Genomic DNA, 26,013 nt, shown 5'->3' with positions numbered 1-26,013 from the left:
CAATGATTTTTCACGTTTTTGCGCTCGTTGATCGTCGCTCATTGGTGTCACACGCTGCGATGTCGCTAACGGCACCGGATGTGCGTCACTAACAACGTGTCTCCGACCATATATCGTTAGCGATGTCGCAGCGTGTAAAGCACCCTAAACACTGTCCCCAATACCCATGCAAAAATCAATCAGAGCAGAAAAAGACACGGAATTGAAGATCTTCTTTGCATATTTCATTTTTATTTAACACTTTTAAAGCAAATGTTGGATTAAAAAAACCGGCAACATACAGAATTGAGCGTTTTCTTGTAAATCCTTCCAACCATTTGTCGTGGAAGATCACAAAAAGAACAATCTATAAAATAATCTCTTAAAAAAATAGCAAAAAACCGAGGTCGTGTCCATATTCATCCAAGTTACAAATGACCCACAAAATGCATATCTCACAAATCCGACTATAGGGGAACAGACATGAAACGCACAGACGGAGGGGGGCCGGAGGGGCTAGTCGTTGGTATCAGACTTATTTGGGGAGGACATAAGGCCTTCTGATGTGCTCTGTCCTGTCCTCTGACTTGGGATGGCCGGGAGCACACGCGTCGTCCTCAGGGGCTCTCGTCTCAGGACGGGTAGGAAAGAATACAAAGAGTGACTCTGAGGTTTTGTAAAGATTAACGGGGATAAACTATTTCCAGTTCTTAATGAATTTGAAGGCAAAGACATTGACTTCTTCACGCCCTGACAGACTGGACCAGTTGGCAGCTGGACTGGAAGAAAAAGAAAACAAAAAAGTCACTAAAGTCACATTAGAGCAATGACTGGCGCATGCGCAATGAGTTTGCTAAGTTATTGCTAGAGGGACCGATTTGGTTTTGCACATGCGCCAGTCATGATGAAACTACCGGGACACCAGTTTTATCATCAGTCATTTCACTAACCCCGCAGCAATTTCACTAGGACGGGACATCTTTATATTGGGTCTGGCACAAAGGCTGCACTATTATACCAACAGGTGGGAGCATAGTTACATTGGGACCGGCGCATGCACAGAACAAAATTAATTCCTTTTCCCACCACAAGGTAAACATACATCACATGTTCGTAACTTCCAGGGTACAGATTGTACAGTCATTCTGCTGCCGCTATGGTTGCTCTATCAACAGGAGGGATAATATCCACAATTGGGACTCGCGCATGCGCAGAACACAATTGGTTACTTTTCCCTGAAGTGCACAATGTACCTGCATTAGTCCTGATCTAACTTCTTGGATGTTGGTGTTTACAGCCAGCCACAATTGGAGCAACTATACCAAGAAGAGGGCACTTCTTTGTGGCAGGAATGGCGCATGCGCAGAACAAAATTGGTTCCTTTGACCAAAATGAGGCAAACTTCATTGCACATGCATCAGTCTTGATGTCTTTTCTAAGACATTGGTTTCTACAGTCATTCTACTGCCAATAAAGCAACTATACTAACAGGAGAGATCATTTCCACATTGGGACTCGCACATGCACAGAACAAAATTGGTTCCTTTGACTAGAAAGGAGGAAACACACTGCACATATATCAATCCTGATGTATTTTGCAAAACAATGGCTTCTACAGTCATTCTGCTGCCAATACTGCCAGCTATAATAACAGAAAGATCATTTTCACATTGGGACTGGCACATGCGCAGAACAAGATTGGTTCCTTTGGCCTAAATAGGGCACGCTGTACATGTGTCATTCCTGATGTAACTTCTTGGATGTTGGTGTCTGCAACTATTCATCCAGCAATGGAGCAACTATACCAAGAAGAGGGTACTTCTTTATGCCATGAATGGCGCATGCGCAGAAAAAAATTGGTTCCTTTGACCAGAATGGAGCAAACACACTGCACATATCCCTCTGACAAGAATAGGGCAAACACACTGCACATGCATCAATTCTGCTGTATTTTCAAGGACAATGGTTTCTACAGTCAATCAGCTGATGATTTAGCAACTATCCAAACAGCATCAGTTTCGTATTGGGACTGGAGCATGCGCAGAACAAGATTGCTTCCTTTGCCCCTAAGGGCACACTGTATATGTGTCAGTCCTGATGTAACTTCTTGAATATTGATGTCTACAACCATTCATCCACCAATGGAGCAACTATACCAAGAAGAGGGCACTTCTTTGTGCCATGAATGGTGCATGTGCAGAAAAAAATTGGTTCCTTTGACCAGAATGGAGCGAACACACTGCACATGCATCAGTCCTGATGTATTTTCCAGGACCATAGTATCTACAGGAGGGAACATTTCCACATTGGTACTGGCGCATGCGTAGAACATTCTTGGTTCCTTTGCTCTGAACAGGACACACTTTACATGTGTCAGTCCTGACATAACTTCTTGGATGTTGGTATCTACTGCCAGACACAATTGGAGCAACTATACCAAGAAGAGGGCACTTCTTTGAGCCAGGAATGGCGCATGCGCAGAAAAGAATTGGTTTCTCTGCATAGAGGAGGGCAAATACACTGGCCATGCATTAGTCCTGATGTATTTTCCAGTACAATGGTTTCTACTACTGATGTAGCAATTTTACCAAGAAAAGTGGACCTCCTCCTATCAGGACGGGCGCATGCGCAGAACAAAATTAGTTCCTCTGTCCAAAACAAGGGAAATACACTCCACAAATATTTTTCCTGGTTTAGCTGGAAGAGTGATAGTTTCTATAGTCATTCAGCAGCAACTATACCAACGGGAGGGCCCCTCTTAAAATCAGGATTGGCGCATGCACAGATTAGAACTGGTTCCTTCGCGCAGAACGGGGCAAACACCAGTTGCTGAGTAAGAGGATGTCTTTAAGTTAAATGTCCACTGTTAAACACCATTTTGATTTTGTAGCTTTTAAGTGCACAATTCCGGAGCAATTATTGCCGGCCTCGCTTCCCAATATCCCCACTGGTTGCAACATGAAGCTTTGAAATCATAAAAATAGATGTTTTTGCTTTTGCATATTTTCTTCAGCTCCCGGAAAGTTACGGCATGCGGCAGGATTTCCTGAGCCCATCGTGAAATGCTCTTGTATTCTCTCCTCTGCTATTGCTGATGTTTTCTGTGACCTTGGTTGTGTTTGTTTTACTCTTGGAAAAAGAAAGTCCCGAAAAAGTAAAAATATTTGTTCTTTATTTCCGCCTGATAGAAATAAAACATAGCACAAGATTATTGCGCTATCTATGACTCATTAACCTCTTGGAGATGCGGCCACTTTTCATTTTTACTCCCGTGTTTTTTCCTCCCTTTCTTTCGGGAGCTGTAACTTTTTTGCCCTTTGACACTTCAATCCTATGAGGGAATTTAGAGCTTTGACGCTCAAAGATATATTAAAAAATTAATCGGCGCAGGATTCTAACGCTACTTTCACACTTGCGTTGGACGGCTTCCGTTGCCATCCGCAGCCTTGAAGAATTACGGTAACCGTTGCAGGAAACCGTTACATTCCTCATAGACTTCTATTAGCTATGGATAGCAACGGATGGTCTTGCATTGCATCCGTCCCGCGGCGCATCAGTTGTTTTGACGCTGACCGCGAGTGACCGTCGGGCGGATGGAACGCTGCATGTAGCGTTTTTCTGTGCTTGGCGGAGTGTCAAAAAAAACGCAACCTGCAGGAATCCGTTGGCGTCCATTGTTTTTATAATGGATGCCTATGGTGGCGGATTCTGTTAGAATCCGTCATTTGACGGATTCCGTTAACGCAACCGTCTTTACACAACTGCGCATGCTCAGATGTGTAAAGTCAAGGAAAAAAAACCTATAGCGGATTGCGTTATTTTGTACGATCTGTAGCATCCGTTGTGCCACTATATGCAACACATCCGTTGCATCCGTCACACAACGCAATGCTACGGATCCCGTCCAACGCAGGTGTGATAGTAGCCTAATCCTAATAAGATATGAAAATACTGTTCAGACAGGGTCAAGTACTTATGTAATGTGAATGAAGCCATGTGCACAGTTTTTTTGTGGCGTTTTGGAGCAGAAAGTCTCCAAATTCCTTCAAAACAACCCACAAAGTTGGAGTATCCTCTCGATTTTTGTTCTTAAGACTGCAAAAGACTCAGCACTGAGCTAAAGCTTTCCAAATGCTCCTCCAAATCTCAAAACTTGGGTTTCTGCCTCAAAAAGTACCAAAAAATATTTGGGGCTCGATTCATCATTTGCAATTTTTTCTTTGACTTGTGGTATTCACTGATATTTTTTGTTCTGTTTTTTTTCAAAATTTTGGTTCAAGAATTCGGCACAAATCAAAAATTCTCTTTATTTTTGCCTTCAACTGTTTTTTTTTTTTTTACAAAAAAAATCCAAGAAAAATCCACCAATCCCAAACGATAAAAAAATTCCAAAACTTTATTTCACATTTTAAAATTCCATGGTTAGGACTCCATTAAAAGGGAAACAGTTGACGCGTTTCAGAGTAAGGATCTGTTGGATCCGAAACGTGTTATCTGTTTCCCTTTTCATGGAGTCCTAATCATGGAATTTTAAAATGTGAAATAAAGTTTTGGAATTTTTTATTGTTTGGGATTGCTGGATTTTTCTTGGATTATTTTGGATTGCTTCTTCTGGTGACCAGCTGGACTCTGATCCGTGCATCCCCTTCTCTATAACAGGAATTCCAGATGGTGGCGGAGTGGTTGATAAGTATTTTTTTGTGTTTTTTTTACAACTTTTCAGCACTGAAAGTTGCAAATCCTTTGAAAAGTCGCAAAAATGCACCAAATTTAAGGGCTCGAAAAGAGACCACAACCCAAGGAAAACTGGAGTGAGATACGCCAAGAAATACAACATGTGGTAAAAGTAACAGTTTAAAAAATCTGTCTGAAACATCTGGATAAGTAAAGATTGTGAGAAAAAAAATAAAAAGAAAAAAAAAGACAAAGACGACTTAAAAAGTGGCTCAAAACTTATAAAGAAGAAGGCGCAAATACAAAAGCCACTAAAAAATGAGCAAATTAAGCCAGAAAACTAGAACGATGAATCGGGACACCAGTGTGCACAATGCCCTAAGGATATCCGCACATGGAGTTGTTTTTTTTTAGGTGTTTAAAAACTACAAAATTTAGAGAATTTTTTGGAAAGTTTTTTAGTTTCTTAAAACAGTTTAAAAAAAAAAAAATATTTGGAGAGTTTTTGCAGACTTTTAATTAGATAGTGCCTAGTTTGGAGCAGATTCCATCACAATTAGAGTCATATACTTTCTTTTTTTTCCCAACAGGAGTTTTTTTAAAATATAAAGTGGAAAAAAGACTAAAAAAAAAATCTGAATGTATGAACCGCAAAAGTGTTTTTACAAAGGGAATGAGTAAGAAGAGCCTTTCAAGTAATTTTTGAGCAATTTTTCAGAGATTTTTCGATTCTGCACACATATCTTTACTGTTACCATCTCAGATATATATAGTGTAGCCCATCTTACTTTTCTTAACACAGTGATCCGGTAAAGGGGCCAAGTTATTCCGGGTTAGTCGGGATTCTTTCAGCCTTGGCTTGTCCTGGGAGAGATGTGTTGTATCAAAACCTGAAAATGAGAACAAGCGTTTACCGAGGTGTCAAATATTAACCAGGAAAGCAAATACAAGAGAAGCGGAAAACAGACTGTGCAGGTCAAACCAGCGAATATACAGTGAATATACAGGCACGGAGAGAGGAATATGTTCACATATACAGCGGTGTGTCAAAAAGTTTGTGAACCTTTTTGCAAAAATTTGACCTAAATTTGGATCAGTCCTAAAAGTAGATAAATAAAAATAAATCAAACAAATAAGTTAAAAATATTAGACTTCATTTTTTTAAATGAGGGAAAGGACGTGATATTGAGTGGCAAAAGTATGTGAACCCCTTTGTTCTCAGTATCTGGTGCAGCAATAATTGCAAATGTTTTCAGTAATCGCTGATTATTCCTGCACATCGGATGGAGGAATTTTAGCTGATTACTCCCTATAAATCAGCTTCTCTGTTTTGTTGCTGTTTTTCTCCCATCAGCTGCTGACTTCTGGTCCTTCCACAGCGTTTATTTAGGATTAGGGTCAGGACTGTGACTCGGCCCTTCCAAAACTTTCCCTTTATTCTTTTTTCACTGTTCTTTTGCAGAAAGTCTGGTGGCTTTGGGTGGTTGTTTTGCTCAAGGATCCACGTTCTCTTGAGATTCAGCTCATGGACAGACGTCCAGAGGTTTTCAATTAGAATTTGCTAGTAAAATTTAGACTTCATTGTTCCATCAGTGATGGCCGCCGTCGTGGCAGCAGAACCGGCCCAATCCCTGATACTACGACCCAATAGCAGTGTGTCAACCACATTCTGCTGTTATGATCCGGAACCATGGAAGACAACCATAAATCATTGGTAAAAGGTGACAAGAGCATTGGCAACTAATCTGGCCGCCATCCCCTTACTAACCATCAACACTAGAAGTAGCCGAGGGGTGAACTAAGATCCTGTGCACCGCGAACCCAGCCGGAGAACTAACTATCCTAAAGGAAGGAAAGATGAATAACTCTCTGCCTGAAAATAGAAAGAATAGCAAGCCCCCCACATTCAAAGACTGCGGTGATAGCAGGAGCTGGGGAAATCACAGCAGGACTTCTCCAGGAGGAGGACAATGAGGGAGATCTGCCTAATCTACATGAGATAAGTAAATCTATCAAGGCTTTGCCTACAAAAAAAGATTTGGACAGATTTGCTAGCAGGCTTGAGAATACTTATAAGAAAGAGCTGCAGGCACTGAAATCTGAATTCACATACAGGGTAGAGGAGGTGGAGAAGTCCCAGGAAGCCATCACTGCTGAGTTGTCCCTACAAAGGAAAATATTACTTAGCCACTCAGCAAAGATTGATGAGCTCACTTCAGGGCAAGAGGACTTAGAGAACCGCAATCGGCGAAATAATGTCCGTATCCGTGGCATCCCTGAAAGTATTGGCACGCCTGAACTGGAGGCCATGGCACAGAAGCTCTTTGCTCAAATTCTGGGAGAACAAAGCTCTGGGCCGATTGAGTTAGACCGCATACATAGGGCCCTGGGTCCCAAATCCCCTCCAGATTCACGTCCAAGGGACATAATATGTAGAGTCCACTTTTATAAGGTAAAGGACTCCATCATGTCCGCGGTGCGGCAGGCAGGATCCATCAACTACCAGGGGTCCCAGGTCCAGATATTACCGGATCTGGCTAGACGCACTCTGCAGCTGCGAAGAGCATTAAAACCCCTGCTCCAACACCTCCAGGACAGAAACATTCCATATAGATGGGGTTTCCCCTTCCAGCTGACAGCGCATAAGGATGGGAAATCAGCAATCTTTCGCAAACTCGGAGATCTGGCTAAGTTCTTAGGGACTTTCGAGCTTCCTATGGTAGCACTGCCGGATTGGCCCTCAGGCCCCCAACTCCCTGTGGAACCCCCAGTATGGCAGCCAGTCCGTCGCCATGGGAGACAAAGAGGTCCTGACAAGAGCAATCCGACAGGGTAGCGGTCCTGTGTAGCACCCCTGTTTCCTACTGGGGATAACCTTCATGGGCCCTTCCGGCATGATAGCCAATTATCCCTGGAGCCGCAGGGGAGGGCCTTTCCATGAAACTACATCAAAGGCATCGTTGCAAGTTACTGTGATTTGTTGAAAGTCTTTCTCCTGTCACCTAATATTGCTTCTTTCCAGACTAGCATTGTGTTATTTCACAGGTGTTATCAGAGGTTCTGACATTGGGTCAAGTACCACTTAAACCTCATAGGAGGAAGCAGTAAACTGTTTGTGTTATAGATCCACTTGGACCCTCCACCTGGTGGACCTGGTTGGGAGTGTCCTCCCCTAGCCTTTACTGACTGGACCCTGTGGGGCTGGACCGTCTGGAGGTGAAGATCTGGGCCTTTTGAGAAATAAGCCCGGGAGACTCATGTGATTTTCTTGTTTTTTACAATTACTAGAATCTTGTCCCTGATCTGAACACTTTGCTTACCTACCGGGAATGCTGATTGGGGTCAATGCCTAGAATAATAGCCTGTTATGATGTTTACTTTTCTTTAGATGATAAAGTTTTAGCGGGAGCATATAGTTAGTGCGCTTTATAATGATATATCATATTGTATTAGAGGCGGGGGGTAAGGAACGGACTCGCTGCCGTTCTTGGCTTCCTCTAACCCCCCTTAGTGCAAATGGCAATCCATTGCCATGGAAATTTTGCACCACTTAATACTAGGGTTCCTTACCCACCTTTTAGGTCCTTTGACCTAAACCTTGCTCTTTCTTTTCTTTGTCTTTCTTTCTTCTCTATCCTTCCCTCTCACCTGACTGGACCAGCCCCCAGATACCACATCATGCTTCCAGCTGACCTGCATTATGGATAGTGTCAAGTTTTGCTCCTTCAACGTTAAAGGTTTGAATGTCCCTGAAAAAAGAAAACAGATAGCATATTCCTGTCATAAGCAACGGGTGGCCATCTTGATGCTTCAGGAAACTCACTTTAGGTCAGATGCAATTCCTAAGTGTTCCTCGGCTTACTACCCGATTTGGCACCATAGCTCGAATCCTGATGCTAAGTCTAAGGGGGTTTCCGTGGCATTACATAGGTCCTTCATACCAGAGGTGTTAGACTCCTGTATCGACCCCAAGGGAAGATATATTTTCTTAAAGCTTTCTTGGAAAACCAATATCTTTGTTATTGCTAACATGTACTTTCCTAACCAGGGGCAGGACAGATTCTGTGCAGACGGGAGGAAAATTCTGGAAGATTTTGCGGACTCCTCTCCGGTGATATTAGGAGGCGATTTTAATCTACCAATGAACCCGGCCCTCGATGTGTCCTCGGGTAAGTCGTCCTATCCGGCCTCAGTCATACAAAGGGTCAAAAAGCACATGCATGGTCTGAGATTGGTGGACATATGGAGGATTCTTCATCCGGACACCAAAGATTACAGCTTCTATTCCTCGGTCCATTCTGTCTATAGCAGAATTGACTCCTTCCACATTTCTCATGCCCTCCTAGACATGACAGTAGAAGCGACCATAGGTAATATAATATGGTCAGACCACGCTCCCATTTACTTATCGATTCAGTTAGGGCCTCGTGTCAAATCAAATTTCACCTGGCGACTGAATGAAAACCTATTACAGGATCAGTTATGCAAAGCGGACCTTACCCAGTCAATTCATAACTTTATTAGAGATCATGAATGTGATACCACTTCTGCAATCCAGTGGGAATCACTGAAATGTGTATTAAGGGGCATTTTGATCTCACATGGTACCCGCCTGAAAAAAGAAAGAGCCATTGAAATAACGCAGTTATCTAACCAGATTGCCTCACTAGAAAGCAAACACAAACGGGACTCATCTCCTACAACCTACGCACAACTCTCTACAACCAGACATAAATTACTAGAGGTATTAGACCAGAAATCCAGGGGCTTAAGAGAACATCTCAAAAGCCGCTTTTATCAACTGGGCAATAGAAGTGGGAAGCTTCTTGCAAGGGCCCTCCATCCCCGCTCCATGAATACTTACATCCCTTTCATAAAAGACCCAGGAAGTGATGGTCATTTGCATAGCAACCAGGACATTTTAGCAGGCTTCCGCACATACTACAAGGCGCTTTATGATATTAGGGGACAATCGGGACACATAGCGCCATATGGGACTCAAGATGATGTTAAAGCTTACCTGAAATACCATAATCTCCCTTCCATCTCTAATGATACCTTACTGGAGCTGGAAGAGGACTTCTCCCTGGAGGAGGTCAATGCGGTAGTCTCAGATTTGAAGTCAGGGAAAAGCCCAGGTCCAGACGGGTTCTCAGCGGGTTTCTATAAACAATTTTCAGAACTTCTAAATCCTCTGTTCCTATCGGTCTGTAGATATATATCTGCAGGGGGTGCGTTCCCTCCCCAGGCGTTGATGGCCCACATCACAGTTATACCAAAACCAGGGAAGGACGCATCTCTTTGCTGCAACTATAGACCGATCTCGCTCATAAATCTAGATATCAAGCTTTATTCTAAAATGATATCAAATAGGTTACGAGACCTTCTTCCCAGACTGGTAAATCCAGACCAGGTGGGTTTCGTGCCCAGAAGAGAAGCCAGGGACAACACCCTGAGGACCATCTCCCTGATTGACGGCGCAAGACGTCACGGGATCCCCATGTGCATCCTGTCGGTAGATGCAGAGAAGGCGTTTGACAGGGTGCACTGGGGTTTCATGTTTCAGGTCCTTAAAAACATAGGGTTGGGAGAGCACATGATGAACAGAGTTACAGCACTCTACTCTTCGCCCACAGCACAAATCAAAATAAATGGCTCCCTCTCAGATTCCTTTACAATATGTAATGGAACAAGACAAGGGTGCCCCCTTTCCCCATTATTATATATTCTGACCATGGAACATCTGGCGGTGGCATTGAGGAGCAATATATCAATTAAAGGGGTTACATTTCACAAACAGGACCATAAATTAGCTTTATTCGCAGATGATCTGCTCCTGTACGTTACCTCTCCACTCATTAGTCTACCCAACATAATGGCTGAATTGCGGAGGTTCGGATCTCTGAGTAATTTTAAAATAAATACTCATAAATCCGAAATACTGAATATATCTCTTCCTCCAATGCTGGTGACTCAGCTCAAAGCCTCTCTCCCCTTCAAATGGCAGGTGGATTCATTGACATACCTAGGAATTAAACTGACGGCAGATCCCCTTGACCTCTTTAAATCAAATCACCGCCACATTTCCAGGAAGTTAGAATTAGACCTCAATAACTGGAACAAACTCCAGCTTTCATGGTTTGGGAGGATAAATGCGATCAAAATGGACCTGTTACCGAAGCTGCTTTATTACTTCCAAACCATCCCCTTAGTATTGCCGGCCTCTTTTTTCTCACGTCTGAAATCTAGCATAACCAAATTTGTCTGGGCACATAAACGCCCACGTATTTCCCACAAAATATTGAGTAGATCAAGGGATATGGGAGGAACTGGACTCCCTAATCTCCTTTTGTATAGCTACGCCTCTTTAGGGACGTGCGTTCTGGATCTATTTAACTCAGGTGAAACGAAAAGATGGGTGGAAGCCGAAAGCGCGCAATCTGATGTTGATCTGAAGGTAGTTATTTGGACCAGAGCACCACCCAGCTCCAGCTCTATCACAGTACCCTTTATCACAAAGCAATTGCGGAATTTTATGTCCCGAGGTAATAAATATCTTGACTTGTCCTCCATTCCAGGCCCATTGACACCGGTCCATAGTAATTCAGATTTTCAGGCGGGTTTCCATAGATCAACATTCCTCCATAAAAGGAAGAGTGACCATCCTATTATTCGTGACTTTATCTCAGACACAGGTATTAAACCCCTAGATAATTACTCTTCAGATATCAACAAATCTCAAGATATGTGGTTCTTCTTCGAACAGCTGAAAAGTTTTATAGTGTCTATGGCTAGGAGGGTAGACATCTATAGGGCACTCACACCCTTTGAGGCCCTTTGCCTAGCGAAGGATCCTCCAGGCCATACCATTTCGACCTTGTATGACTTGTTTCTCAGATGCAGAGGTGCGAGGGACGGTTTGCCTGGGTACTTTGGGAAATGGGAGAGAGAGTGGGGGAGGTCATTCTCGGCTGAGGAGCGGACCAAAATCCTTCTCTTTATTGGTAAAACTTCGCTGAATGTGATATCACAGGAAAGGTGCTACAAGATCCTATCTAGGTGGTATAGGTGTCCTGTGAGTATCCATACTGCCTTTCCATCAGCCTCTGATGTGTGCTGGAGATGCCAAAAGGAGAGGGGAACCCTCACTCATATCTGGTGGTCATGTCCCCCGGTGAGATCATTCTGGGAGAGCATTTTCCAGTTACTCAATAAACTTTCCTTGAGGCAGATCCGGCCCACAAAAGAGTTAGCTCTCCTGTCCCTCGGGAATGTTTCTGCTTCAGGGTTTAGGAAAGGTTTATTAAGACATTTTTTAACAGCTGCCAGAAACCTAATTCCAAGATATTGGAAGCAAACTAGAATCCCATCACGGGATGAATTCATAGCAGAGTGCAACGAGATCTTCAGGATGGAGACCTTGATAGGTCAGACACTCGGCAACAAGGACAAAGTTGATGCTACGTGGGCCCCGTGGATCATGTTCAGGGACTCACCGGATATGGGTCTATGGATTCACGGGGGGGCAGGTATGTAGGTAATTTTCCATTCTCTTATTTCTGTACCTAGAAGGTTAGCCTTGAAAATGTGGTTTTGATAGGAGGGCGCGTCCACTCGGGTGGGAACTCTTTGTACCCTTCCCCTTTCATCTTACTTTCCCACGTTTCTGTTGTCTTTACTGTCTCTAAATTCTTCTTCCACCTCCTCTTCTTTATCTCTTTTTTTTCAACTTGTTCTTCCTATTTCAAACACATACGAATTGTACTTGTTCTTTTTGGTCGCCAGTGGCGCAGGTGTAGTCAAAGAACTGTTGTGTTTTTAGCAGCTAGCTTGGATATATACCCTCTGCCTGCGCGCTGTGCAATTGTTTGATTATCTTATTCTATTCTAATAAACTTTGATTTGAACAAAGACTGCGGTGATATAGGAAAACACAATACACAGGTAGATGACAGGATTAGCAAAACGTTAGGCCCCCGCTGACTAAATAGGACAGGATAGGAAAGGGACTGATGGTGGCCAGAGAAAAACCCTGCAAAAATCCAACAACCTGATAGTGCAAAAAAAACCTCAGATTGCTCGATCTGCACTCCGTCCTATACCAGGCGCTCTTGTCATACCAATGAACAGAAAGCAGGAACCATTACAAATTCAAGAAGCAACAAACACATGGACTTATAGGAGCAATACTCCAAACATAGCTGCAGGGAGCTTCCCAGCTAAGCAACTGAGAGGGAAGATTCCTGCATGCAAATAAACTGAAAACAACCACAGCAAATGACAAACTCAGATAAGAACAAAAAGAACCAAACAAAAATAAAGAGCCAAGCACTTATCTGGGCTAGATGTGATCTGGAGCAGGATGAAGCAGGCTGGTGAACAAAGAACAAGTGACATCCGGCATAGCCTGCTATCAGACCAGGGTTTAAATAAGCAGAGAGTTAGCAATGGAAACGCCCGTTGCTCAACACACCTGGTCTCTGACCAAACCATTTCTGGCCACAAGAGGGAGCCTCACAACAGCCAAAGCATAACTGACATTCACAACATTCTGCCACGGACACCATTGTTGCTCAGTGTCCTCCTGTTGGTGGACTCATGAATAGTGGTGAGCGGACCTGGTACCAGGACCCATATAAGTCAATAGGAACCCAAAATCTTGGGCTGTAAAATAGTCATGGTAAGGGCCTTGGGGGCTGCAAAAGGAAGCAAAATGGTGGTAAGAACAGAACAATTTCCCTTCAAACAAATGTGGATAGGGAAATGAGTCAATTATATGCCCCCACAGAGCCAACATTTTCAGAGTTCCCCTGTACACCCCTCCTAAATTTTTGATGCATTTTCAATCCATGCGTTTTGTTTTTTTTAAAGTACCCAAAGCAAAATAATAGAATAGATAGATAGAAAAAATAGAGATCCTGCAGCAATATAATGTCCCCCCCTACATATAATAAACTTACATCCTTTCATATGGCAGTAGTGGGTGATTAGTCTGCTTAAAGCTAAAAAATAAATACAGTAATTTAAAAAAAAAAAAAAAAAACAAAAAAAAAAAACGGCGTGGGGTCCCCCCTATTTTTGATAACCAGCTCAGGTAAAGCAAACACCTGGGGGCTGGTATAATCAGGCTGGGAAGGTCCATGGTTATTTGGCCCTTCCCTGCCTGAAAATATCAGCCCACGGCCACCCCAAAATTGCCACATCACATTAAATGCTCCAATTCTGGTGCTTTGCCCTTCTTTTCCCAATTGCCAATGTAATATTTTTGGGGGCTTGCTGTCAGCTGTGAATTGTCAGCTGACATCAAGCCAAGGGTTTATTAATGGAGAGGCATCTATCATACACCTACACTAGTAACCCATTACTAATCCATTGGCTTGATGCCAACCCTCAATTAACAGCTGACATCAACCCCCCAAATTTTATCCAGATTGTCCCCAGGGCAATCAAGAAGAGCTGGGAAAAGCACCAGAGTTGGCACATCTAATGTGATATGCCAATTTTGGTGCGACTATGGACTGCTATTTTTAGGCAGGGAAGGACCAAATAACCATGGCTCTAAGGCCCCTTTCACATGTCAGTGATTCTGGTACGTTTGTGCTTTTTTTTAAACGTACCAGAATCACTGACATACGCAGACCCATTCTAATGAATGGGTCTGCTCACACGTCAGTGATTTGTCACTGCACGTGTCTCCGTGCGGCGTACCCGCGTGTGCGTGATTGCTGCACGGAGACATGTCCATTTTTTTCTGGCATCACTGACGTTCCACGGACCACGCAGTGGTGTGGTCCGTGAAACACGTGCCAGAAAAAAACGTGCTTTTAAAATAATAAACATTTTAACTCACCCGGCGTCCAGCGATGTCCTCTGCAGCCCGTTCTTTCTGTTCCTTCTGTGCCGGCTGATTACTGTCGCGCATATTCATTATGCGCGACACAGCCGACCCGGAAGCAGCTCCTGCAGGGGTCACCGCCGGCTGGATGCTGCGTCGCTGGAGGATTCAGCACCACGGACAGTGGGAGCGGGCGCAGGTGAGGGAATCTCTAAGTGCAATCACGGGCCACGGAGAACGGAGCCCGGATTGCACTTAGACAACCCACGTGTGCCGTGATTTTCGGCACACGCAGGGACATGTGCGTGTTTTACACGCCAGTGAAAAACGTCTGTGTTTTTCACTGACGTGTGAAACGGACCTTAAGAGCCTGATAATATCAGACCCCCGCTGTCTGCTTTACCTGTGCTGGATATCAAAACAGGAGGGATGCCAAGTCATTTGTTTCTATAACCAACAGTATCCTGGAAACATCCCCATGCTCTGCAGCTTTTCAACAAACTTTATTCAGGATCTGAGCAGCATCCTAACTCCGAAATCAACCGCCGATCTCCATAACAAGTCCATATTATGGTTCATGCAGGTGTCCTCTACGAACCCCAAACTTTACAGTTCAGGTTCGCTCATCCCTACTCATGAACCCTAACATTAGGTAATGTAAGAGAGGCCTTTAGTTACTGAGAGGTTACCTTGGGTTCCTTTATGACATTGCCGTCTTTTATCCGACTTATTCTTGGAGTGATCTATGTTGGTCTTCAATATCCTTCATTTCTACACAATCTGTCTGACCGTGGACTTGTGGAGTCCATACACTTAAGAAATGTTTCTATTACCTTTTCCAGCCCGATGAGTAAAAGCCATTCCTTTTCTGAGGTCCTGAGAAATCTCCTTTGTTCATGCCATGATACTCATCCACAATCGTATGTTGTGGAGATAAGATTTTTATAGATCCCCATTATTTCAATAAAACAGGTCGCCCACTCACACCTGATTGTCATCCCATTTATTGAAAACACCAGACTTTAATTTTACCTTCAAATTATCTGCGAATCCTAAAGGTTCACATACTTTTACTACTCACAGACGTGTGATATTGGATATTTTTTTTCTCATTTAACAAATGTGTAATATTTTTCACTAATTTCTTTAATTTGTCTTTAATCGAAGCTCCCATTTATCACAGAGGGCTTCTAATGCGTCACATTATTGGGCATTTTTTGGAGGCACCTCGCTTTTCTTGCACTTTGATGGAAGAAAATACAATCTTGGGGGCCCCGTTTGAGCCGGGTCTATAACACGGTCCTCTAGGGGTTCAGTCTGATGTTATTTAACCAATTGGTAATTCTGGAGATGCTCCTTAAGCACAAGTACCTTCTGCACCCCTAGAATTCTGAATATGAAAAAGCTCCCCCAATTAACTTAGGGGAGAAGTAATAAAAAAAACATGACTGCCCCACGGCTGGTACCTTGGAGCACAGGGAAGTGCTCAGATCCCCAGCAGCACCCCCCAGGGGAAAGAAAGCATTGTACAGTGTCCATTCACATCAAGCAAGTGAATCAAGCAAGTTGACGACGCTCCCTGCAACTGTTCAACCAGCTGGTGAAGAAATGAGGGTCATATGGAGACTTTTATGTAGCTACAAGAGCCCCATAACAGTGTGAGCCAATCACAGATGCCTCATAACAGTGTGAGCCAATCACAGATGCCCCATAACTGTATGATCCAACCATAGATGCCCCATAACAGTGTGAGCCAAGCACAGATGCCCCATAACTGTATGATCCAACCATAGATGCCCCATAACAGTGTGAGCCAATCACAGATGCCTCATAACAGTATAATCCAACCACAAATGCCCCATAACAGTGTGAGCCAACCACAGATGCCCCATAACAGTGTGAGCCAACCACAGATGCCCCATAACAGTGTGAGCCAACCACAGATGCCCCATAACAGTGTGAGCCTGCCACAGATGCCCCATAACAGTGTGAGCCAACCACAGATGCCCCATAACAGTGTGAGCCAACCACAGATGCCCCATAACAGTGTGAGCCAGCCACAGATGCCCCATAACAGTGTGAGCCAACCACAGATGCCTAATAACAGTGTGATCCAACTACAGATGCCCCATAACAGTGTGAGCCAATCACAGATGCCCCATAACAGTGTGAGCCAATCACAGATGTCCCATAACAGTGTGAGCCAACCACAGATGTCCCATAACAGTGTGAGCCAACCACAGATGTCCCATAACAGTGTGAGCCAACCACAGATGCCTCATAACAGTGTGAGCCAATCACAGATGCCCCATAACAGTGTGATCCAACTACAGATGCCCCATAACAGTGTGAGCCAATCACAGATGCCCCATAACAGTGTCATCCAACCACAGATGCCCCATAACAGTGTGAGCCAACGACAGATGCTTCATAACAGTGTGAGCCAGCCACAGATGCCCCATAACAGTGTGAAGCAACCACAGATGCCCCATAACAGTATAATCCAACCACAGATGCCTCATAACAGTGTGAGCCAACCACAGATGCCTCATAACAGTGTGAGCCAACCATAGATGCCTCATAACAGTGTGAGCCAACCACAGATGTCCCATAACAGTGTGAGCCAACCATAGATGCCTCATAACAGTGTGAGCCAACCACAGATGCCTCATAACAGTGTGAGCCAACCACAGATGTCCCATAACAGTGTGAGCCAACCATAGATGCCTCATAACAGTGTGAGCCAACCACAGATGTCCCATAACAGTGTGAGCCAACCACAGATGCCTCATAACAGTGTGAGCCAACCACAGATGTCCCATAACAGTGTGAGCCAACCACAGATGCCTCATAACAGTGTGAGCCAACCACAGATGTCCCATAACAGTGTGAGCCAACCACAGATGCCTCATAACAGTGTGAGCCAACCACAGATGCCTCATAACAGTGTGAGCCAACCACAGATGTCCCATAACAGTGTGAGCCAACCACAGATGCCTCATAACAGTGTGAGCCAACCACAGATGTCCCATAACAGTGTGAGCCAACCACAGATGCCCCATAACAGTGTGAGCCAACCACAGATGCCTCATAACAGTGTGAGCCAACCACAGATGTCCCATAACAGTGTGAGCCAACCACAGATGCCTCATAACAGTGTGAGCCAACCACAGATGCCTCATAACAGTGTGAGCCAACCACAGATGTCCCATAACAGTGTGAGCCAACCACAGATGCCTCATAACAGTGTGAGCCAACCACAGATGCCTCATAACAGTGTGAGCCAACCACAGATGCCCCATAACAGTGTGAGCCAACCACAGATGCCTCATAACAGTGTGAGCCAACCACAGATGCTCCATAACAGTGTGAGCCAACCACAGATGCCCCATAACAGTGTGAGACAACCACAGATGCCTAATAACAGTGTGAACCAACCACAGATGCCCCATAACAGTATAATCCAACCACAGATGCCTCATAACAGTATAATCCAACCACAGATGCCCCATAACAGTATAATCCAACCACAGATGCCCCATAACAGTATAATCCAACCACAGATGCCCCATAACAGTATAATCCAACCACAGATGCCCCATAACAGTGTGAGCCAACCACAGATGCCCCATAACTGTATGATCCAACCACAGATGCCCCATAACAGTATAATCCAACCACAGATGCCTCATAACAGTATAATCCAACCACAGATGCCCCATAACAGTATAATCCAACCACAGATGCCCCATAACAGTATAATCCAACCACAGATGCCCCATAACAGTGTGAGCCAACCACAGATGCCCCATAACAGTATAATCCAACCACAGATGCCCCATAACAGTGTGAGCCAATCACAGATGCCCCATAACAGTGTGAGCCAACCACAGATGCCTAATAACAGTGTGATCCAACTACAGATGCCCCATAACAGTGTGAGCCAACCACAGATGCCTAATAACAGTGTGATCCAACTACAGATGCCCCATAACAGTGTGAGCCAATCACAGATGCCTCATAACAGTGTCATCCAACCACAGATGCCTCATAACAGTATAATCCAACCACAGATGCCCCATAACAGTATAATCCAACCACAGATGCCCCATAACAGTATAATCCAACCACAGATGCCCCATAACAGTGTGAGCCAACCACAGATGTCCCATAACTGTATGATCCAACCATAGATGCCTCATAACAGTATAATCCAACCACAGATGCCCCATAACAGTATAATCCAACCACAGATGCCCCATAACAGTGTGAGCCAACCACAGATGTCCCATAATAGTGTGAGCCAACCACAGATGTCCCATAATAGTGTGAGCCAACCACAGATGTCCCATAATAGTGTGAGCCAACCACAGATGCCTAATAACAGTGTGATCCAACTACAGATGCCCCATAACAGTGTGAGCCAATCACAGATGCCCCATAACAGTGTCATCCAACCACAGATGCCCCATAACAGTGTGAGCCAATCACAGATGCCTCATAACAGTGTCATCCAACCACAGATGCCTCATAACAGTATAATCCAACCACAGATGCCCCATAACAGTATAATCCAACCACAGATGCCCCATAACAGTGTGAGCCAACCACAGATGCCCCATAACTGTATGATCCAACCATAGATGCCTCATAACAGTATAATCCAACCACAGATGCCCCATAACAGTATAATCCAACCACAGATGCCCCATAACAGTATAATCCAACCACAGATGCCCCATAACAGTGTGAGCCAACCACAGATGTCCCATAATAGTGTGAGCCAACCACAGATGTCCCATAATAGTGTGAGCCAACCACAGATGACTCATAACAGTGTGATCCAACTACAGATGCCCCATAACAGTGTGAGCCAACCACAGATGCCTCATAACAGTGTGAGCCAACTACAGATGCCTCATAACAGTGTGAGCCAATCACAGATGCCCCATAACAGTGTGAACCAACCACAGATGCCTCATAACAGTGTGAGCCAATCACAGATGCCTCATAACAGTGTGAGCCAATCACAGATGCCCCATAACAGTGTGAACCAACCACAGATGCCTCATAACAGTGTGAGCCAACCACAGATGCCTCATAACAGTGTGAACCAACCACAGATGCCTAATAACAGTGTGATCCAACTACAGATGCCCCATAACAGTGTCATCCAACCACAGATGCCCCATAACAGTGTGAGCCAACCACAGATGTCCCATAACAGTGTGAGCCAACCACAGATGTCCCATAACAGTGTGAGCCAATCACAGATGCCCCATAACAGTGTCATCCAACCACAGATGCCCCATAACAGTGTGAGCCAACCACAGATGTCCCATAACAGTGTGAGCCAACCACAGATGTCCCATAACAGTGTGAGCCAATCACAGATGCCCCATAACAGTGTCATCCAACCACAGATGCCTCATAACAGTGTGAGCCAACCACAGATGCCCCATAACAGTGTGAGCCAACCACAGATGTCCCATAACAGTGTGAGCCAACCACAGATGTCCCATAACAGTGTGAGCCAACCACAGATGCCTCATAACAGTGTGATCCAACTACAGATGCCCCATAACAGTGTGAGCCAATCACAGATGCCCCATAACAGTGTCATCCAACCACAGATGCCCCATAACAGTGTGAGCCAACGACAGATGCCCCATAACTGTATGATCCAACCATAGATGCCTCATAACAGTATAATCCAACCACAGATGCCCCATAACAGTATAATCCAACCACAGATGCCCCATAACAGTGTGATCCAACCATAGATGCCTCATAACAGTATAATCCAACCACAGATGCCCCATAACAGTATAATCCAACCACAGATGCCCCATAACAGTGTGAGCCAACCACAGATGCCCCATAACTGTATGATCCAACCATAGATGCCTCATAACAGTATAATCCAACCACAGATGCCCCATAACAGTATAATCCAACCACAGATGCCCCATAACAGTGTGAGCCAACCACAGATGTCCCATAATAGTGTGAGCCAACCACAGATGTCCCATAATAGTGTGAGCCAACCACAGATGCCTCATAACAGTGTGATCCAACTACAGATGCCCCATAACAGTGTGAGCCAACCACAGATGTCCCATAACAGTGTGAGCCAACCACAGATGCCCCATAACAGTGTGAGCCAACCACAGATGCCTAATAACAGTGTGAGCCAATCACAGATGCCTCATAACAGTGTGATCCAACTACAGATGCCTAATAACAGTGTGAGCCAACCACAGATGCCTAATAACAGTGTGAGCCAATCACAGATGCCTCATAACAGTGTGAACCAACCACAGATGCCTAATAACAGTGTGATCCAACTACAGATGCCCCATAACAGTGTGAGCCAATCACAGATGCCTCATAACAGTGTCATCCAACCACAGATGCCTCATAACAGTATAATCCAACCACAGATGCCCCATAACAGTATAATCCAACCACAGATGCCCCATAACAGTATAATCCAACCACAGATGCCCCATAACAGTATAATCCAACCACAGATGCCCCATAACAGTGTGAGCCAACCACAGATGTCCCATAACTGTATGATCCAACCATAGATGCCTCATAACAGTATAATCCAACCACAGATGCCCCATAACAGTATAATCCAACCACAGATGCCTCATAACAGTATAATCCAACCACAGATGCCCCATAACAGTATAATCCAACCACAGATGCCCCATAACAGTATAATCCAACCACAGATGCCCCATAACAGTATAATCCAACCACAGATGCCCCATAACAGTATAATCCAACCACAGATGCCTCATAACAGTATAATCCAACCACAGATGCCCCATAACAGTATAATCCAACCACAGATGCCCCATAACAGTATAATCCAACCACAGATGCCCCATAACAGTATAATCCAACCACAGATGCCCCATAACAGTATAATCCAACCACAGATGCCTCATAACAGTATAATCCAACCACAGATGCCCCATAACAGTATAATCCAACCACAGATGCCCCATAACAGTATAATCCAACCACAGATGCCTCATAACAGTGTGAGCCAACCACAGATGTCCCATAACTGTATGATCCAACCATAGATGCCCCATAACAGTATAATCCAACCACAGATGCCCCATAACAGTATAATCCAACCACAGATGCCTCATAACAGTATAATCCAACCACAGATGCCCCATAACAGTATAATCCAACCACAGATGCCCCATAACAGTATAATCCAACCACAGATGCCCCATAACAGTATAATCCAACCACAGATGCCTCATAACAGTGTGAGCCAACTACAGATGCCCCATAACAGTGTGAGCCAATCACAGATGCCTCATAACAGTGTCATCCAACCACAGATGCCTCATAACAGTATAATCCAACCACAGATGCCCCATAACAGTGTGAGCCAACCACAGATGCCCCATAACTGTATGATCCAACCATAGATGCCTCATAACAGTATAATCCAACCACAGATGCCCCATAACAGTGTGAGCCAACCACAGATGTCCCATAATAGTGTGAGCCAACCACAGATGTCCCATAATAGTGTGAGCCAACCACAGATGTCCCATAATAGTGTGAGCCAATCACAGATGCCTCATAACAGTGTGATCCAACTACAGATGCCCCATAACAGTGTGAGCCAATCACAGATGCCTCATAACAGTGTGAGCCAACCACAGATGCCCCATAACAGTGTGATCCAACTACAGATGCCCCATAACAGTGTGAGCCAATCACAGATGCCCCATAACAGTGTGAACCAACCACAGATGCCTAATAACAGTGTGATCCAACTACAGATGCCCCATAACAGTGTGAGCCAATCACAGATGCCCCATAACAGTGTCATCCAACCACAGATGCCCCATAACAGTGTGAGCCAACCACAGATGTCCCATAACAGTGTGAGCCAACCACAGATGCCTCATAACAGTGTGAGCCAACCACAGATGCCTAATAACAGTGTGATCCAACTACAGATGCCCCATAACAGTGTGAGCCAATCACAGATGCCCCATAACAGTGTCATCCAACCACAGATGCCCCATAACAGTGTGAGCCAACCACAGATGTCCCATAACAGTGTGAGCCAACCACAGATGTCCCATAACAGTGTGAGCCAACCACAGATGCCTCATAACAGTGTGATCCAACTACAGATGCCCCATAACAGTGTGAGCCAATCACAGATGCCCCATAACAGTGTCATCCAACCACAGATGCCCCATAACAGTGTGAGCCAACGACAGATGCTTCATAACAGTGTGAGCCAACCACAGATGCCCCATAACAGTGTGAAGCAACCACAGATGCCCCATAACAGTATAATCCAACCACAGATGCCTCATAACAGTGTGAGCCAACCACAGATGCCTCATAACAGTGTGAGCCAACCACAGATGTCCCATAACAGTGTGAGCCAACCACAGATGCCTCATAACAGTGTGAGCCAACCACAGATGCCCCATAACAGTGTGAGCCAACCACAGATGCCTCATAACAGTGTGAGCCAATCACAGATGCCCCATAACAGTGTGAGCCAACCACAGATACCTCATAACAGTGTGAGACAACCACAGATGTCCCATAACAGTGTGAGCCAATCACAGATGCCCCATAACAGTGTCATCCAACCACAGATGCCCCATAACAGTGTGAGCCAACGACAGATGCTTCATAACAGTGTGAGCCAACCACAGATACCTCATAACAGTGTGATCCAACTACAGATGCCCCATAACAGTGTGAGCCAATCACAGATGCCCCATAACAGTGTCATCCAACCACAGATGCCCCATAACAGTGTGAGCCAACGACAGATGCTTCATAACAGTGTGAGCCAACCACAGATGCCCCATAACAGTGTGAGCCAACCACAGATGCCCCATAACAGTGTGAAGCAACCACAGATGCCCCATAACAGTATAATCCAACCACAGATGCCTCATAACAGTGTGAGCCAACCACAGATGCCTCATAACAGTGTGAGCCAACCACAGATGTCCCATAACAGTGTGAGCCAACCACAGATGCCTCATAACAGTGTGAGCCAACCACAGATGCCTCATAACAGTGTGAGCCAACCACAGATGTCCCATAACAGTGTGAGCCAACCACAGATGCCTCATAACAGTGTGAACCAACCACAGATGCCTAATAACAGTGTGAGCCAACCACAGATGCCCCATAACAGTGTGAGCCAACCACAGATGCCCCATAACAGTGTGAGCCAACCACAGATGCATCATAACAGTGTGAGCCAACCACAGATGTCCCATAACAGTGTGAACCAACCACAGATGCCTAATAACAGTGTGAGCCAACCACAGATGCCCCATAACAGTGTGAGCCAACCACAGATGCCCCATAACAGTGTGAGCCAACCACAGATGCATCATAACAGTGTGAACCAACCACAGATGCCTAATAACAGTGTGAGCCAACCACAGACGCCCCATAACAGTGTGATCCAACTACAGATGCCCCATAACAGTGTGAGCCAACCACAGATGCCCCATAACAGTGTGAGCCAACCACAGATGCCCCATAACAGTGTGAGCCAACGACAGATGCTTCATAACAGTGTGAGCCAACCACAGATGCCCCATAACAGTGTGAGCCAACCACAGATGCCCCATAACAGTGTGAGCCAATCACAGATGCCTCATAACAGTGTGAGCCAATCACAGATGCTCCATAACTGTATGATCCAACCACAGATGCTTCATAACAGTGTGAGCCAACCACAGATGCCCCATAACAGTGTGAGCCAACCACAGATGCTCCATAACTGTGTGAGCCAACTACAGATGCCCCATAACAGTGTGAGCCAACCATAGATGCTCCATAACAGTGTGAGCCAGCCACAGATGCACCATAACAGTGTGAGACAACCACAGATGTCCCATAACAGTGTGAGCCAGCCACAGATGCCCCATAACAGTGTGAGCCAACCACAGATGCCCCATAACAGTGTGAGCCAGCCACAGATGCCCCATAACAGTGTGAGCCAGCCACAGATGCACCATAACAGTGTGAGCCAGCCACAGATGCCCCATAACAGTGTGAGCCAATCACAGATGCCCCATAACAGTGTGAGCCAACCACAGATGCCCCATAACAGTGTGAGCCAGCCACAGATGCCCCATAACAGTGTGAGCCAACCACAGATGCACCATAACAGTGTGAGCCAGCCATATTGACACTCTTCTGAATCTTCAAATTTCTATAGCATTTTAAAGAGCTTTTTTTTTTGCCGACAGAATATAAAATGATAGCGTATGCATTGGACGCTGCAAAAACAATGCTGAGAAAAACATCCAAATATGGCGCCATATGGCAGGACACAGTTCCTACCGATGTACAATATGGAACCGCGTGGACTGTGCCCAGGTCTTGTTTGAGAACTAGTAATGAGTAATTGATAAAACTAGTCATCTGTGGATACGTCTTCCCCTCTGTGCTTGGCATCTCGGGACGCTTGCAGACGTCCATAACATCTTGTGTGATGCCCTGGACTAGCCAGGTAGTCACAGATAGCACCCCGCACAACACCAGTCCCACACCATGTAACACCAGCCAAACACATAAACCCTAGTCACCTCCCTCAGAGCTTAATGGACACACCAGGGGGCGAGGCCAGGCGGTTGGCACACCCTCCGAGGATTTCAGAGGGCCTGAGGCAGGAAAACAGTCAGATCAGTTTGTAGTTGTGAGGAGTTGGAGAGTTCAAGTGCAGCAGGCCTGTGGTGACAGGTCTGCAGCGGGAACTGACAGGTGCCAGGGTCGTAGCCCTGGTGCCTCGGCTAGGAGGCAAACGGTGGCCTTAGCCTGCAGGAGCCGGGAAGACGGCCAGGTGGAACCGTGGTGGACCGGGACAGGGTAGTGGCCCGCCGGTACCGACCCGGGGAACCGACTGGAAACCGGAGCACACAGGGGGGTCCTCAGACCCTGAAACGAAGTCCAGAAGCCACTGGACTGAGTTAATTCACTGATTGAGGTCTGGACTATAGGTCCTTTCCCACCCAAGTCCCGACTGAAGACAACAACCCACCGAGGGGGATAGAAAGCCACCGCACAGGAAGAGAGATCCTACGGGCCAGCGTCTGTGGGCAAATGGGCTTTCCCGACACACATACGGCCGGGGAGCGGACTCCCGTCGCTGAAGCGAAGGCAGTCTACATACACACTACACGGTGCAGGAGAAAGGCAAAGACCACCGAACCGGGTGGGGGACCAGCTGCGGGCACCGACCTCCATCAACTTTGTTTAGCAGAGACTTGTGTGTGTCAATAACAGTGAGTACAACAGTGCCATCCAGCCGCGCACCGCCCTGCACCGCCCAGCTCTCCCCAACGGGTCCCGGGGCCATCATCCCTGCCCACAGAGGGGTTAACATCTTGCTGAATAACCATCTCCCCCGGGTGCCCTGTAACTGCAGCGGTGGTGTCTACACCTTCACCATATCCCTAGGGTGGCGTCACAAACTCAAACATGGCTCC

General features: G+C 45.4%; 1 protein-coding gene across 1 annotated transcript in view; it reads right to left on the bottom strand.

Annotated features, from left to right (window-relative positions):
• Positions 1 to 211: 211 nt before the first annotated feature.
• The window catches only part of ANKRD55 (ankyrin repeat domain 55), a 101,747-nt gene continuing 75,945 nt past the window's right edge, over positions 212 to 26,013 (bottom strand). Inside the window, exons 10-11 of the mRNA XM_075328856.1 lie at positions 5,442 to 5,543; positions 212 to 758 (exon numbers count right to left, since the gene is read on the bottom strand). Coding sequence (XP_075184971.1) covers positions 496 to 758; positions 5,442 to 5,543 — 365 coding nt within the window. The 3' untranslated portion in view covers positions 212 to 495. The remainder of the gene's footprint in view (positions 759 to 5,441; positions 5,544 to 26,013) is intronic.

This window comes from Anomaloglossus baeobatrachus, chromosome 1 (genome assembly GCF_048569485.1).
Source record: "Anomaloglossus baeobatrachus isolate aAnoBae1 chromosome 1, aAnoBae1.hap1, whole genome shotgun sequence".
Lineage (NCBI taxonomy): Eukaryota > Metazoa > Chordata > Amphibia > Anura > Aromobatidae > Anomaloglossus > Anomaloglossus baeobatrachus.
The sequence above is the reverse complement of the archived record's forward strand: the minus strand, read 5'-3'. Positions and strand labels throughout refer to the sequence as shown.